This window comes from Callorhinus ursinus, unplaced genomic scaffold (genome assembly GCF_003265705.2).
Source record: "Callorhinus ursinus isolate GAN/ISIS: 27379988/994484 unplaced genomic scaffold, GSC_fseal_2.0 scaffold54, whole genome shotgun sequence".
In the NCBI taxonomy this organism is placed as follows: Eukaryota; Metazoa; Chordata; class Mammalia; order Carnivora; family Otariidae; genus Callorhinus; species Callorhinus ursinus.
Genome location: NW_027397116.1, coordinates 5,720,622 through 5,735,211, shown reverse-complemented (window position 1 = coordinate 5,735,211; position 14,590 = coordinate 5,720,622). Strand labels below are relative to the sequence as shown.

At 56.6% G+C, this 14,590-nt stretch overlaps 1 protein-coding gene across 2 annotated transcripts; it reads left to right on the top strand.

Moving 5' to 3' along the window:
* The first annotated feature begins 888 nt into the window (after window positions 1-888).
* Window positions 889-9,279, top strand: HLX (H2.0 like homeobox). 2 transcript variants are annotated; one of them, XM_073884051.1, is made up of 5 exons: window positions 889-974; window positions 1,216-4,654; window positions 5,418-5,597; window positions 6,392-6,576; window positions 8,413-9,279. In XM_073884051.1, the coding sequence occupies exons 2-5, from the start codon at window positions 4,063-4,065 to the stop codon at window positions 8,908-8,910; spliced, it is 1,455 nt and encodes a 484-aa protein (XP_073740152.1). In that variant the 5' UTR covers window positions 889-974; window positions 1,216-4,062; the 3' UTR covers window positions 8,911-9,279. The 2 variants fall into 2 exon arrangements, with proteins under 2 accessions (XP_073740152.1, XP_025747870.1); XM_025892085.2 differs by lacking the exon at window positions 889-974 and having other exon boundaries at window positions 1,053-4,654.
* Window positions 9,280-14,590: the final 5,311 nt, after the last annotated feature.

Genomic DNA, 14,590 nt, shown 5'->3' with positions numbered 1-14,590 from the left:
AAGCAGATAGCAGATCTGGACAGCTTAAGCCCTTGCGGAGTTACGTCACTGCAATAAACAAAGGTCAGCAGTCACTCTCTTTGAGGTTATATGCTCAGTTGGTGTGTATCTGTGTCTCTGGGTTTAGGACAAGAATTTGCACTGGTGATTTCAGTATGGGGCCTCTAAAGACAGGGACAACCTAAGGGTAAGGGGACCCATCTCTTGCTCCGATCAATGCATTAACCTCTGATTTAGGCCCCTTCTTTCAATCCTAGATCCCCATAAGCAAAATTGTTCCATTATAAAAGGGACCTTACCTGGCATTGTCTATTCCCAGGGTGGTGAAATAGATTTTGGCTGTGTCTACCCAGCAAAAGAGAAGGGGAGAGTTGAATGTGTTAAAGACAGCCATGAGAATTGATCAGAAACCCCTATCTCTGCTGCTCTCTATTTTCAATTGTAATCTGCCAGCACAGCTTGGCGGCCTCAGACGAAATTGTCTTTACAGATGAGGTTCCTCAAAGACAGCACAGCCACATTTAAGCTCAAGTTAATTCGGTTAAGTGAGGCCCTCTCCACTCCTGCCGGAGCCGGGAGCCTCGTGGCTACCAGGCCCCGGGAAGCCCTCTCCTCTGCCCCCAGGGCCTCCCCGCCCGTCTCAATTGCTCTGGACCAGTTCATTTCGCCACAGCTCGGAGCCGCTCGGAAAGCAAAGATTAAAGGGGAAAGTCGCAGCTGTATATTTATATTTTCATTGCTAGAAGGGAATTGATTTCCGCGAATTTATTTTGGTAGTTGTAATACACAAGGGCGGATTTGCGTCACCCGAGCAACTTGTCGGTGGAGATAAAGTTGCACAAATATTGAAAGGGGAAGTGCTAGGAGTCATTATAGAGTTTTTCTCCGGAAGAAATAAGGATTTCTGCAGTATCCTAAAATACTAAGGCCGCTTCTATTTTGAGACCAATCTCGCAGGCACATCCGCTCATTTAGTACGAGTTTGAGCCCATCAAAAAACAGGAGATGACCTGAACTCCGGCGAGCCCGGGGTTTCCTGCTGCTTTCTTGGTTCTGAGGGGTGGGCAGTAAGGACGAGGGGAGTCAGCGGGCTCAGAAGAGGGCGAGGGGCCCGCAGCGGCGAGACCTGATCCCGAGGAAAAGGGTGTGTGTTGGGGGGCGGTGGGGGAAGCAGGGCGTCGCTTCACAGGTTTCCTTTTTTGCTTTTCCCTCCAGGAGCTCGGGGTAGGCCCGGGTGGCGCAGACGCGGTTGCAATGGAGCCGACGGCCCGGAAGAGCAGGGGGCGCGCGCGAAGTTGCAATTTAGAACCAAGCCGCGGGCCTTTTCGGGGACACAGAAGAGCGCGCGGCGGGGCTAGGAGTCCGCAGGAAAACCCCGATCCCGGGCCTCATCTCCGCCCCGGCCTTGAAATGCTGCAGATGCGGGTCGTGGACGCCTCGGGACACCCGGAGTGCCAGCGTTCCTTCCAGTTTGCATCCCGCGCCCACTCCCCCCCCCCAGGAACGTGTCTTATTTGGGGGCGAGAGGCAGGGGTGAGGCCTAAAGACATCGCCTTTAGAACCTTGAGTTTGAACTTAGGCGCCACTATTTAAATGTTTGCAGTCAAATTGGAATTAGAAGTGACACTAGAAAAGAGAAGAAAAGCGGATTTATGGCCGTCCCCACACACACTCGCGCTGATGACTGTCCCTGGGGGCTGTGAAGGCCGCGTCCTTCCAGCCGAGTCTCGCCATAGTCCCCGGCCCCTGCCTGCAACACCTCCACTGGTGCACTTCAAGGAGGGTCCAATGCCCCATGCGGCCTTACACCCGTCACTCCTTTGCCTCTGTCTAGAAACCGGACGGGTCTTCCTGGATCTCTTGCCCCAGATGCCCGTATCCTCAGGCGATCCAACAACTCCATTCCATCTCTGGAAATAACACCTCTGTCCTTGCAGCAAGGAGCAAGGCTCGAAAACCCTTTAGTAAAAGAGCGATCTAGAGAGGGAGAGAGAAAGAGAGCCGATGGAGGCATGGGCAGGAGACAGGCAGGAGAGAATGTCCCAGTGCTGCATGGCCGGAAGTGATTGATCAGTGATTACTTTCCAGGAGAAAGTCAAAAGCGTAAAATGACAGCATCTGTAACAAGAGGCCAGAAACCACTAGAAATAAATTTAATTAGCCCCAAACCTGAATTTGACCCAGGCCTGGCAAGTTGCCCTTCTGGGTTGATTTGGTAAGACCTCTTAGTGCTGAAGTGAAATAAAAAAAAAGAAGTCACAGAAACTTTAATGCAACTGTATTAAAAGTTTTTTTTATGTTTCTGATTATTATACCCTGAGGACGTAGACATGCCTCAGAAGCACAGAAGATCAATTAGGAGATGCTTATTAGGGCAATCGAAAACAAAAGATTTCGTGGTTTCATTATTGTTATTATTTTATTTTCTTCCTGAAAATGTGCAAGAAGAGCTCATCTGGGTGGCCTGTGGTTTGTTTGGGAGAGGGGTGGGGAAATCCATTCTGACTGTAATTTAAAAGAGAAGGAATTCTTAAAATAGAGATGTTGATGTTGCAGAAAACCCCCACTACACCCACCCTGCGCTCTAAAGACCCAAAGCACGAATGGAAGGCGTCGGCCTCCACTGCAGCTTCTTTTGCGACCAGGCCCAAGGGGTTCCTGGGGAAACAGTCACTGAATTGAAAGTAGTGTTTAACCCCAAGGAAATGTGCTCTTGTGGGCACTTGCAAAACAATGGACCCCACGTGATCTGGGGTTGTGGTGGAGCTGGGAGGGCGACATTTCCTACAAGGTGCGGCAGCGGAGGGGACGCGCGTGCCGCTTTCCCGGGTTTCGGACGGCGGCCTGTTTGGTTGTCGTCTGAGGCTCGGGGGAGGGTTTGGCTGCGTCCAAGGGAGACGTTCGGAGACATCCATCTTATTTTGTTTGAAAAGTTGCTCGTCCAAGTTGTCACTGGGTGACAGCTTGGACTAAAGCTAATTTGCGAACCGCGCCTCCTCTCTTCCCTGAGGATCTCGGAGGCAGCGCCACCGACGCGGTGCTAAATTGGGCGGTGACTTTGGACCCCAGCTTTCTCGAGCCAGAGCTCAGAGCTGAGCAGCTTGGCAACAGGAGCCCACGAAGGATGAGGACACCGACTTTCGGGATAAAGGCCGAGTGAAGAAAAATCAGGCCCAAGTGAAGTCAGGAGGAGGGAACCTAGGGGGTCGCCCCCGTGTTCCAAGAGGCGGGCTTTGCACCCGTGAAAATACACAGGAGCACCAGCTTCTCTGGGCAAGCGCCGGCGCTGGGACCAACTCTCTACGTCCGATGCCGGTTTGGAGCTGCACAAGTTAGGGGAGGGTCAGAATTCCCTGGAGCCGCCGCCCGGGCCCCTACGCAGGGGACCCCGCTCAGCCCACGCGGCAGCAGCAAACACTTTGGCGTGGCCGGGGCGTGGCCCACCTCCTCGGCCACGCCCCTCTTTCCCAATTCCCCTCTACTCCCTGCTCCCATTGGTGAAGAGGATGGCCAATGAGCACTCGGATCGAGGTCCTACCCTGGATCTGACTCCGAAGCTCCTGCCAAAACTTTGGGAGTTTTTAGAGAGGAGTTTTTTTTTTTTTTTTTCTCCTATTACTTTTTTTTTTTTTAAACTAACGGATTATTATTGTTGTTGTTTTAAATTTAGCTCTTAGGGCTTAGCTGTTTGGGTTTCCTTTCGGTGCCCAGCCCCTGTCTCCCCGGCTTCCCTGGCGTGTGCGGAGCGGCGGCCCCCGCCCGCCCAGCAGCTTCAGCGCCCCTCGCTCGCCTCCAGCACGGGGGAGCGCGGGCGCCGCGCCGCCTTTAAAGTGAGGCCAGGGGCCGAGGCTGTGACCGGCCGGGATCTGGGCCTCGCCTCTTCCCTCGGTGGCGCTAGGGCTCCCTGTCCTGTTCTCAGTGCGGACGGAGAAGCGAAAGCGGATCGTCCCCGGCTGGGCTGCCGCTGCCTCCGGGACTCATCGCGCTCCTCCCTGCGCACCCACCCACCCACTGGGCCCGGCCCGGCCGGGCCGCGGCGGCAGCTCGGCTCACCCAGCCAGAATGTTCGCCGCCGGGCTGGCTCCCTTCTACGCCTCCAACTTCAGCCTCTGGTCGGCCGCCTACTGCTCCTCGGCCGGCCCGGGCGGCTGCTCCTTCCCCCTGGACCCCGCCGCGGTCAAGAAACCCTCCTTCTGCATCGCAGACATCCTGCACGCCGGCGTGGGGGAGCCGGGGGCGGCCGCGGAGGGTCTGGCGGGGGCCTCGGCCGCCGCCCTCACCGCTCACTTGGGCTCGGCTCACCCGCACGCCTCTTTCCAAGCTGCCGCCAGATCCCCGCTTCGACCCACCCCGGTGGTGGCGCCCTCCGAAGTCCCGGCTGGCTTCCCGCAGCGGCTGTCTCCGCTCTCAGCCGCCTACCACCACCATCACCCACAGCCACAGCAGCCGCAACAGCCTCCGCAGCAGCCGCAGCCTCCGCCTGCGCCCCGGGCTGGCGCCTTGCAGCCCCCTGTCTCCGGGGCGCGGGTGGTCCCGAACCCCCCGCATAGTGGCTCGGCCCCGGCCCCATCTAGCAAGGACCTCAAATTTGGAATTGACCGCATTTTGTCTGCAGAATTTGACCCCAAAGTCAAGGAAGGCAACACGCTGAGAGGTAGGTCTTGGGCGAGAGGCTGCAGGCCTCTGGCCACGGCCCTGGCGCACTCCCCGGTCCCAGGGCCATTTGGAATGCCTTTGAGTATTTGCACAATTAAGGACAAACCGGTAAAATGAGGGAGAAGAGAGTGAATTGTAAGAAGACTGTGAAACGTTAGGTTTAAAACTCACCTGCTCTGCGTTAAAAAAAAAAAAGATTCCAGGAATGCTTGAAAAACACACGTCACAGAATCATTATTCATAAAAATCGTTGGTGTAAATATTTGCTGAAATGACTATCATCTGTCTCTTGAATCATGTATCTAGAGGGAGAACTATATTAATTTGACAGGGAAAGCCCTTTTGGGGAACACTTTCCCTTCCATTTATCTGATTTCTAGTGAAATTCCACTCAAGGAATGTAGGTAAACAAAATAGACCCCGGGCTCCCAAGAGAAAGCGGAGTTGGGGCTCCTTCACTGGGGCGGAGGTAGGTCTGTGGAATTCTAGCCAAGCACCTGGAAGTGACTTCCTTTTGGCCATTTTATATAAAGCCCTTCCTTGCTGTATGTGTAGACGTGGACCTGTGGGCTACACGCAGGAACATTTTGCGCATCGCCCCTTGGCCACTGTCGGGAGAGTGGGGTTTTGGCGCCGAGACAGGGTCTCTCGTGACTTCGCTCCGGGAAAACCGAATCGAGGGGGAGGGGAGGAACAACTCAGTCCGAGAGAGTGTTGCTTTGCCCGAGGTGTAATCAGCTGTTCTTTTCCCTCGCCTCCAGACCTCACATCCCTGCTAACCAGCGGGCGGCCCGCAGGGGTGCACCTCCCCGGCCTGCAGCCCTCCGCCGGCCAGTTCTTCGCGTCTCTAGATCCCATTAACGAGGCTTCTGCCATCCTGAGCCCCTTAAGCTCGAACCCGAGGAATTCAGTTCAGCATCAGTTTCAAGACACGTTTCCAGGTACAGAAACCCTCCCGAGCGACGGCCTAACGGGGCAGGTCGACTGGCCCAAAACTGAGTACTGACGGCTCACGTGGCCACCGCAGTGCAGCAATCCCAGAGTTGGTGCAGGAGGCTACCAAGTCCGGAGACAGAAACCGAAAGAGTTCTCAGATAGCTGGCTCACTCTTTGGTCGGCTCCCGGGGGGCGGGGGTGGGAGCGGTGGGGGACCTGGGGGTGCCGAGAAAGTGTGTGCGTGGGCGGGCGGGGCGAGGTGGGGTGAAGGGGCTTTCCCTAGTCTTTTCTCCAGAGAGTGGCTTGAAAATGCAGCAAGAGGTGTTGCTTTTTAACACAACACAGAGTTAGGAATGACCTTGCCCAAGGGGGTTCCGTTTGCTCGCACGTTTGCAAGAACGTGTACATACACACACGTACACACACGTACACATACGAGAGTCAAAGCTGTCATCTCTCCATCCTTCAGGCCCAAGGGACAGTGTCGCCTACTTTTCGCATGCCCCAAAGGCCACGCGTTGGGTTTATGTTTTTTCTTTGGAATTAATCGACGAAGCGCGGGGCTTCTCCACGCCACACTCGCTTTAGGCCTTAAGCCTGAAGTCTTAAGAGCTGTAGGATCCCTCCGTAGGGAGGCCGATGCGCGTCTGCGTGAAGGGCTTTCTGAATGGGGGTCCAAATGTTTAACGCAAAACACTTAGAAGCAGCACGGTGAGTCCCGGGCGCGCAGACCGCGGACCGGGGGGCACTGACGTGGCCCTCCTGTCTTTCTCTCGCTCCCGCTCCCGCCCGGTGGCAGGTCCCTACGCCGTGCTCACGAAGGACACCATGCCGCAGACCTACAAGAGGAAGCGCTCCTGGTCGCGGGCGGTCTTCTCCAACCTGCAGAGGAAAGGCTTGGAGAAGAGGTTTGAGATTCAGAAATACGTGACCAAACCCGACCGGAAACAACTGGCCGCGATGCTAGGCCTCACCGACGCGCAGGTAAGCCGGCTCTGGCTCCCGCGCGCAGCTCCCTCGCGGGGTGGGGGGCAGCAGCGCGGCCTAGCCCCAGGCCTCCCTCCACCCCGGCCCACTCGGCCTTTGCCGCGGAGACGCAAGGTCTTGAATTTCAAGAGACAGTGTAGGCGTCGAAACTTGAGTCTGGGGGGAGGGAAATGGGGGGGGGGAGAGAAGGACGGAAAGGATAGCCCATCCCCAAAGATGTATGTCAACAAGCGCTGCATGTTTATTTTGGCCAACAGGCGAAAGAACCGCGGAGAAAGCAAATAGGCCGCAGGAGATAATAATTATGTACTCCACTGCAGTGCAGTTCCCTGTAGGAGGCAGTTTATTTCAGAAGAGATAAAAATCCAAAGTCAAGAGATTGTTGTTGGGTTTTTTTTTTTCCTTCCCTCCTCCCGTCCTTCCTCCCTCCTCCTCCTTCTGCTGCAGCTGGATTGTGAAATCCCCGTTTGTGAGGAAGTGAAAACATCATTTCAAACGGAATGACTTAGCCCCAGCAGGGCGAGGAGTGCACTCCTCAGCAGCCAGTCAGTCCGATTTTCTAACGGCAGAAGCTCCTAAGAAAATCTCTGGGGGGGGGTGGGGGAGTGAGAGAGAGAAAGGAAAAAAGATTTTCTTAGAATACCCAAGAGCATTTCAGCAGGTTCTGCCTACTTGGTTTTTTTTTTTTTTTTTTTTTTCCCCCAACAAAATGGCCAGTTTTTTTTTTTTGGTTTAATTTCTTGATTCCGGTTTTTTTTTTTTCTTTTCTCCAATTCAAGAACTGGACTTTTTTGGGGGTTTTGGAAATAGAAGAGTTACCGTTCTTCCATACCCCACAGCAGTGGGGCCTTTGCTCCCTGGGTGCTCAGTGTTCTGAGTAGGGCAGAAGTCAAAGGCAAGCACCTTTTCATAGCTCCTTTAAGGGCCCCCCTCACCCCCCCTTGTCTTTCTGTCCTCCATTACACAACTCCCCTCCCCAACACACACTGGAAGAGCCCAGCCGTTTTCCACCAGCTGTGGATGTTATTTTTAAAAGGGAAGCTGGAACTTGTGTGAACAGCATTGGGTCCCCCAGGGGATTGTATATATTTATATAGATTCTCCACCCCATCCCTACCCCCTTCCTCCACTTTGCACAGGTTTAATTCCAGCATTTTCTAAGCCTGCAGAAGGATTAGTTTATCCCCGGCAGGGGCAGGGTCCTTATCAGCTTCTGAGTACACACATGCCAAGGAAGTGCTCTTCAACTGAAGGTCCAGCAGTGCCCCCACCCCACTGGGATTAACTCTTTGAACCCTCTTTCCCCTCTGTGCTTCCCACGGTTTCTCCTTAAGAAGAACTGCTTTTGTAGAAACTTGCCTTGGGTGGTGGCAGTCGAGGAGAGGACCAGCTTAGCAGGAATTCTTAACATTGGTTCACCAAACCCTTGAAATCCTGGGTATATTTTTTTCTGAGCCAGGGGTCCATAATTTAATCAGATTCTTGGGGAGTCCTGGCTCAAGTGGGGTTAAGAAGCATTGATTTAGAGCAGAAATTGCCCTTAGTTTGAGGCCGAGGGGCAGGACTCCGCCTTTCAACAAGCATCCAGGTCATTTCAGGATCAGGTCTGGAGGGCCACATTTTGAGAAACAGCCCTCGCGGGTTCCTTAGGCGAGGGTCCCCGGCGATGTCGTTGTTTCCCTGGGCTGCCCCTCGGCCCCTGAGCCGAGCTCAGTGCCTGGTCCATGGTAGAGGCGCGGGGGACCGGAGCTCCAGGCTGCACGCGAGTCGAGCGCCGAGAGCCCACGTCTCATGTCGGTGTCCCTTCCTGTCTCCCCGCGTGCTGCGGCGCAGGTGAAGGTGTGGTTCCAGAACCGGCGGATGAAGTGGCGGCACTCCAAGGAGGCCCAGGCCCAGAAGGACAAGGACAAGGAGGCGGGCGAGAAGTCGTCGGGCGGAGGCGCGGCTGCCGACGGTGAGCAGGAGGAGCGGAGCCTCAGCCGCTCGGAGGGCGAGGCCGAGAGCGAGAGCAGCGACTCCGAGTCTCTGGACATGGCCCCGAGCGACACGGAGCGGACTGAGGGGGCCGAGCGGTCTCTGCACCAGACCACGGTCATCAAGGCCTCGGCCGCGGGCGCCCTCCTCCCGGCCAGCGGCGGCGGGAGCGCGGGAAGCGGCGGCGGCAGTTTCAGCTTCGCCAGCCTTGGCGGCGGCGGCGGCGGCGGCGGCGGCGGCGGCGGCGCGGGGAGTGGGGGCGGCGGCGCCTCGGAGCTGCTGCCGGCGCCCCAGCCCACCCTCAGCGGCGCTCCGCAGAGTCCCGAACCCGCCCAGGCACAGCTGGGCGGCCTGTAGACTGCACGAGGCCGGGGCCCCGGGGCCCGCGTGCCGCCCCCAGCCTCCCAGGGTGGGCTGGATTTTGCGCCTGCTTTGTGTTGGCAGCGGGGCCGGGGCCTGAGACGCCGCGGCGGCCTTGCCCACGGTCCCACCTGCCCGTCGCTGCCGCGCTGGTGCCCAGAGCCCGGGGCGGGGTGGGGGGGGGAGCTCAGTGCCCCCGCCTGAGAACCCCGCGCCGGCCAAACACTTCTCCCGGGCGGCGAGCAGTTCACACTGTGAAGTGTTGGACGCAACAGTTCCTCCCCGCACTCGGGGTCGTGGCGCAAAGACAAGCTGCGCTTAGGGCGCCACAAACTTGTAAATAAAATGTTTACTACGGTTTGTAAAGGCCGCTTGGCTTGCTGGGGCGCTGTGGTCGTTAAGATCGGGGATCTCCCATCCGGACCTCAGCCTCGGGGCACTGTAGGTTACAGCAGCTGGAGGCGGGGGACAAGTGCTTTTGGAGGGGGGAGTGCTGCAACCTCGGAGCCGCCTTGCTGCAAAGACTGGCGTCGGGCTCAGAATTCATAGGCTTCCTTGGCCAGCCTGCGCTCCCCCACCACCGAACTGGTGCTCCACGACCCTGAGGGTGGCCAGAGGGCCACGGTGGCCACAGAATCTATGAGGCCTCTGGGGCAGATGGCCTCTCCACCCTGAGTCAGGACACTGTGAGTGGGCCCGTGGCCTTTTCTTTGCTGGTGAGTATCCAGAGTTGGAGTGGACAAGTTGTTGATGCCTTGGGTGAATTTAGCCACATTTGGTACTTACAAGGTGGCCACTCCAAGTCTGCAGTGGAGCTTTGGGGCAATTCTAACACAAGCCGCCCCTTGCTCCAGGATGGCTAAGGGGAGGAGATAGCATCCTGGAGGAAAAGATAGACAAATCACAGTGGTTAGGGTTGAAAAGGCTGGGCCTGAGAAAGTTTTAAGGGTGCCCAAACAACCACAGGGCAGGGAGCTGACTTGTTCAAGGTCACACCCAGGCAATAGCCCAAACCAGAGTTCAGACCTCCTGGCTCTCATCTGGCCAGGGATGGGTCTACAAAACTGCATCTCAACCCCACCCATGCACACATAATCTTCCTTGCAGTTAGGCCCTGCAGGCGCCCAGTGAGTCCCTCTGCAGCCCCCACCCCCAAGTTGAGAGGCTGCAGCTGAAATACCTGTTTTGCCTCCACGCTGCAACCGGGATGGGCCTTTAAAGTTTTTTGTTTTGTTTTGTTTTTGTTTTTGAAAGGCTGAAGAGTCAAACCTCTCTCCAAGACCTGTCCTCTCTTGGCTCCCCTTTCCTCAAAACGAAATGTCCAGAGTTTGTATATAAATCTCTTTTGGGAGATTCAAAAACAGACTGCTGGCAAACCTGGCCACACGGGGCTGTTTGGCACTGAACCCTGGCCAGGGCACGAAGCTTCTTACAGGCCCACCACCCATGTCAAGAATGGGATGCTCTGTAGAGAGTGGTGCTCCCCCAGAGATGCTCAGGTCAGCTAGCCCAGGACACATCCCAGTCCCCTGACTGGAGTTGAGGGGGCTCCTAGCAGCTCTCTGATCTGGCTTAGCTTCTTCCCCATTTTGACTCATTGACTTGAGCACATTAAAAGACCGCTGTTCTAGAGCGGAGACCCCAGATTTAGCCTCTGCTGGCCTAGCGCAGCACAGGGGTGCAAAGTTGACCATTGCCTGCCCTGGTCAAACTCCCAGCCTCCTAAAGGAGCTGAACTCCTAGAGGAATGTGCATAGTGGGGAGGGGAGTGGGAGCGACCAGGGTGGTCCAGGGTAGGAATGAGAAGAGAGAGGTAGAGGGCTCTAGGAGGGACCTCAATTTTAATGGGAATGTGAACCAGCCATTATCTTTAAATGTGCCCAGAGTTTCCTGGCACAGCAGCCTCCACACCTGCTTGGGTTCTAGCTCTGGGGGGGGGGGGGGGGGGGGTGATTCCTCCACCATTCCACAAGCTCTGCCACCCAAACGGCAGGATTCTCCCTGTACCTCAGTTTTGCCTTCACTATCAAGATTAGTTTCCTCTGACCCCTGAAATATTGAAATTCTGTAACTGGGACATCCCAAGGACATGGAATTTTGAGGCACTTAAATCCGGTGCTGGCATTCAGGAGAATAACATGGCAGCATATAGATCTAGTAGAGGAGCTCAGCTGGGGAGGAGTTGGTGCTTTAGGCACGAGGCAGCTACTCTGCCTCTCATAAGGCTCTCGAGGTGCCGGCTGCCCCAATCCCCCCTCGCATTTCTCTTCCTCGGGCCCGGGTTTAAAAAGTAAGGGAAATAATCGCCCAGGGACCTTAATGATACGATTTTAGGTACAGTTCGGCCTTACCAAGGCCATGATCTGCTAGACCAGAGGGCGCAGCAAAGCTGGGGTACCGGGAGGGAAATGCGCTGGGCGGCACCTGGGGGTGGCACTGGCACTGGGGCTGCTTCTGGAGGGTTCGCAGGAGGCGCCCTTCCTCCAACACCCTCCACCTCTCCTTCTTGAACATTTCCCCCGTGAAACTCTAGCAGGGCTTTAGCCTGGGCGGTGGAGTTCTTCCACGTTTTCATCAGGAACGGGGTATCTCAAGTCCAGGAGAAGTTTAAAGTTCATTTGGAAGAGGAGCAGTCGCAGGACGAAGAGTCCTCTCTAGGCCGGCCTGGTGGCGGGGAGCAAAAACCACATTTCGGGCCGGGTCGACTCATCCTGGGGCCGCTCGCTCGGCCCAGGGATCGGGAGTTTTCCCGGTGGCGCTCGATGCTTACAAGAGCGGCCAGGGAAGCTAGGAATTCTTGAACGAAGACCGAGATTTCTAAGGCGCCCAAGAGAAGGCCGAGCGCGCTAGATCCGCACACGCCAGGCCCGCCGAGGCCCGCCGGGCTGGGGCTTGGAGGCGGCGGCGGATGCGCGCGGGCCGCGGAGCCGAGCTGAGCCGCCACCCCCGCTTCCAGCCGCTTGCGGCCCAAGACTGGCCCTTCCCGAAAAGCAGCGAGAATTCTGCCCGAGTCGGATCCTGCCTCCCAGCCGCAGCGGTTCCCGCGGCGCCGAGCCCTCGGAGCGAGGTTACCGAGGCGCAGCTCGGGCGTGCGGAGGGGTGGCGGCCGCGCGTCTCGCTGGGGACTGGAGGGGGTCTAATACCCCCTCGGGTGCACGCGCGCGCACACCACAATTACACGCGTAGCTCACACATCCACATGCTCACATAGGCGCGCAGCAACGCAGACCCAGACGCACACAGGAGAGCCCAGGTACTGGCCATTTCAGCCTCTCCTGAGCAAAACTACACAAATAACGTTCTGCCTTCTCCAGACGGCAAAGCCGAGGAGCCTCACGCCGCCTTCTTCTGTCACGGTGGGTGGGTGGGGCGCTGGTCTCCAGAAAAGTTTCCTTGCGCCAAGCCTCGCCGACCAAAGCACTGAAAGCCGGCGTCGCTCCATTTGTCTGCCGCTGTCCAGAGCGGGCAGGGACCCGGAGGCCGGGAGTTGCTGGGAGCGCGTGGCCGTCGCTGCCCTGCCCGCCGCCCCGCCCCCAACCTGGGACCAAAGCTGTCCGGCCCGGTGGCACTTCAAGGCGAAGTCTTGTCTCCAATGGCCCGCAGACCAGTCAAGGAGATCACCTTCTGTTCTCACCCCGCTACCACGCAAGGATTCGTGGGTACCGTGTGTGTGTTGGGGGTGGGGGCTTGCTCCGACTCCGGTTATCATCAATCCCTCTCACTCCTTCCGCACCTCAGAGGGGACCAGTGGCTTTGGGATCTTTCCTGTGGCTGCTCCCTCTAGCTGGGGTCTGAAGTGGGGTGTTGGGGGTTCTGGTTTGAGGCCAGCGCAGAGCAGGTGAGCTCTGAGTGCCCAGCTCGCTGGTCCCTCCTGTTCTAGGTACCGGAAGTCAACCTAACTGGAAGGTGACCCCAGATTTCCTTGTGGTCAGTCACAGTCTCAGGGAACTTAAGGGTCCCCAGGGCGGGGCAGGAACCAGAACCTGCGGGGGGGGGGCTATTATGGGGCCGTTTCAGACTTGAGCTTTAACCCCTGTGGCTTTAACCTATTGAGTTTGAATCTATCCCCGCATCACACCCCGCTTCCCCTCAAGCCCATGCCGACCTCCAACAGACCCCCGGTCTGCGGGGCAGGGTGGTGGTGTTGGGGGGGGTGCTGAGGCAGCTCTGGAGCAAGAAATGGGAAGAGAGGTGGGAGGCTGAGGTCCATGCACCCTCCTCCCAGTTGCCCGCGGTTCTCCTCCACCTTCGTCCTCCTTTGAGAAGGAAGAGCTGGCTGAAGGACTGAGAACTCGGCCTTCCCCATAGGACGCGGTGACACTACTTTAAAGAGGGTAGAGAGGACCCTAAACATGCAGGGCCCTCACATCCCCCCTTCTTTAGTCTTTGGGGAGGAGGTTGCACACTCCATGATCTTTGTGAAGACCCAACTACTGGGTTTCGGAGGACTTTAACTGCAGGTATTTGGGCTAGGGGAGATACACCCCGACTTAACTGTGCTCGCGCACGCATCTGGCTCACCTTCTTCCCTTTGAGGTTGTAAGGGGATTGGCCTGGTCCTAAAGACCAATGAATGGCCTTTTCTGTGGGTTCTCCCAAAGCATGGGGATATTAAAACTTGCATCGGGACCCCCCTGTAGCCACTCTTTAGACTTCCTGACTGCTACGCAGGGCTGGGTGCACTTTCTAGCTTATTCCCTCCCCTTCTCCCACCCAGGTTCTAACAGGCACAGGCTTTGCGCCTCTGACAGGTGAGCTCAGAGAATTGCTGGCCCTTGGGTCCCTTAGATGTTCTGCCTTCTGTCATTTTATGAACAAGCATAGATGTCCTCACAGGTGTGATTACTTCTGACTTCCTCATTTTAAGGATGAGGTAACAGAGTCTGGGTTCTTCACACTTGCCCAACGTCCCCTGGAGAGTGATGCCAGGACTCAGATAAGGCTGTGGGGTTAGTGCTTCCTGAGGTGTAAAAGGAGAGGATCCTCTGGGACACACTTGATCAATCAGATTCTGATCTGGATTGTTACAGCTCAATGGCTTTTTAGAAAGGGCATAAGAGGTGCTGAGACTTTGTGTGTGTGTGTGTGGGGGGGGGCACTGTGAGCTCCAGTTGGCACACTTGCTCCAGGAGTTTCAGACCTGGGCCTCTCCCTGATTGATACTCCACCCTTCAGCCTGTGCCACCATTAGCTTTGCTAATATGTCTAAGGTCGGGACCACAGCCTGCTCATGGGTGAAGGCATCATCCTTGGTGTTTTTCCAATCCCATCAGTGGTTGCTGACATGTGAGATTCTGGGCAACACAAGGGGTTCGAGGCCTTATCATTTTTGTTAGGCAACTGCTGTGCTAGCACCTTCTTCCTCCCCCTGCCCTTGGACCTGGTCCCATCCGGCAGATACTAAGCCTCCCCTTTGTGCACTGTCCTCCGTGGGTGACATACCTGTAATAGAAGGCCATGGAGGTGACAGCGGCTACACCACCTGACCCATGACCAGAGCTCAAGGCTTTGGTGGCCCCAATGACTCTGGGGGCTGGGTATGAGAAGAAGCCGGCAGATAGAGCTTGGAGTTAAGGGAGTCAGGAGCATGGCTGACCCCAACGCAAAGTAGCCCAAGAGGCATCCATTCATTCACCAATTACTAAATGTGAGACCTTGGGAAATATAACCATTTGGC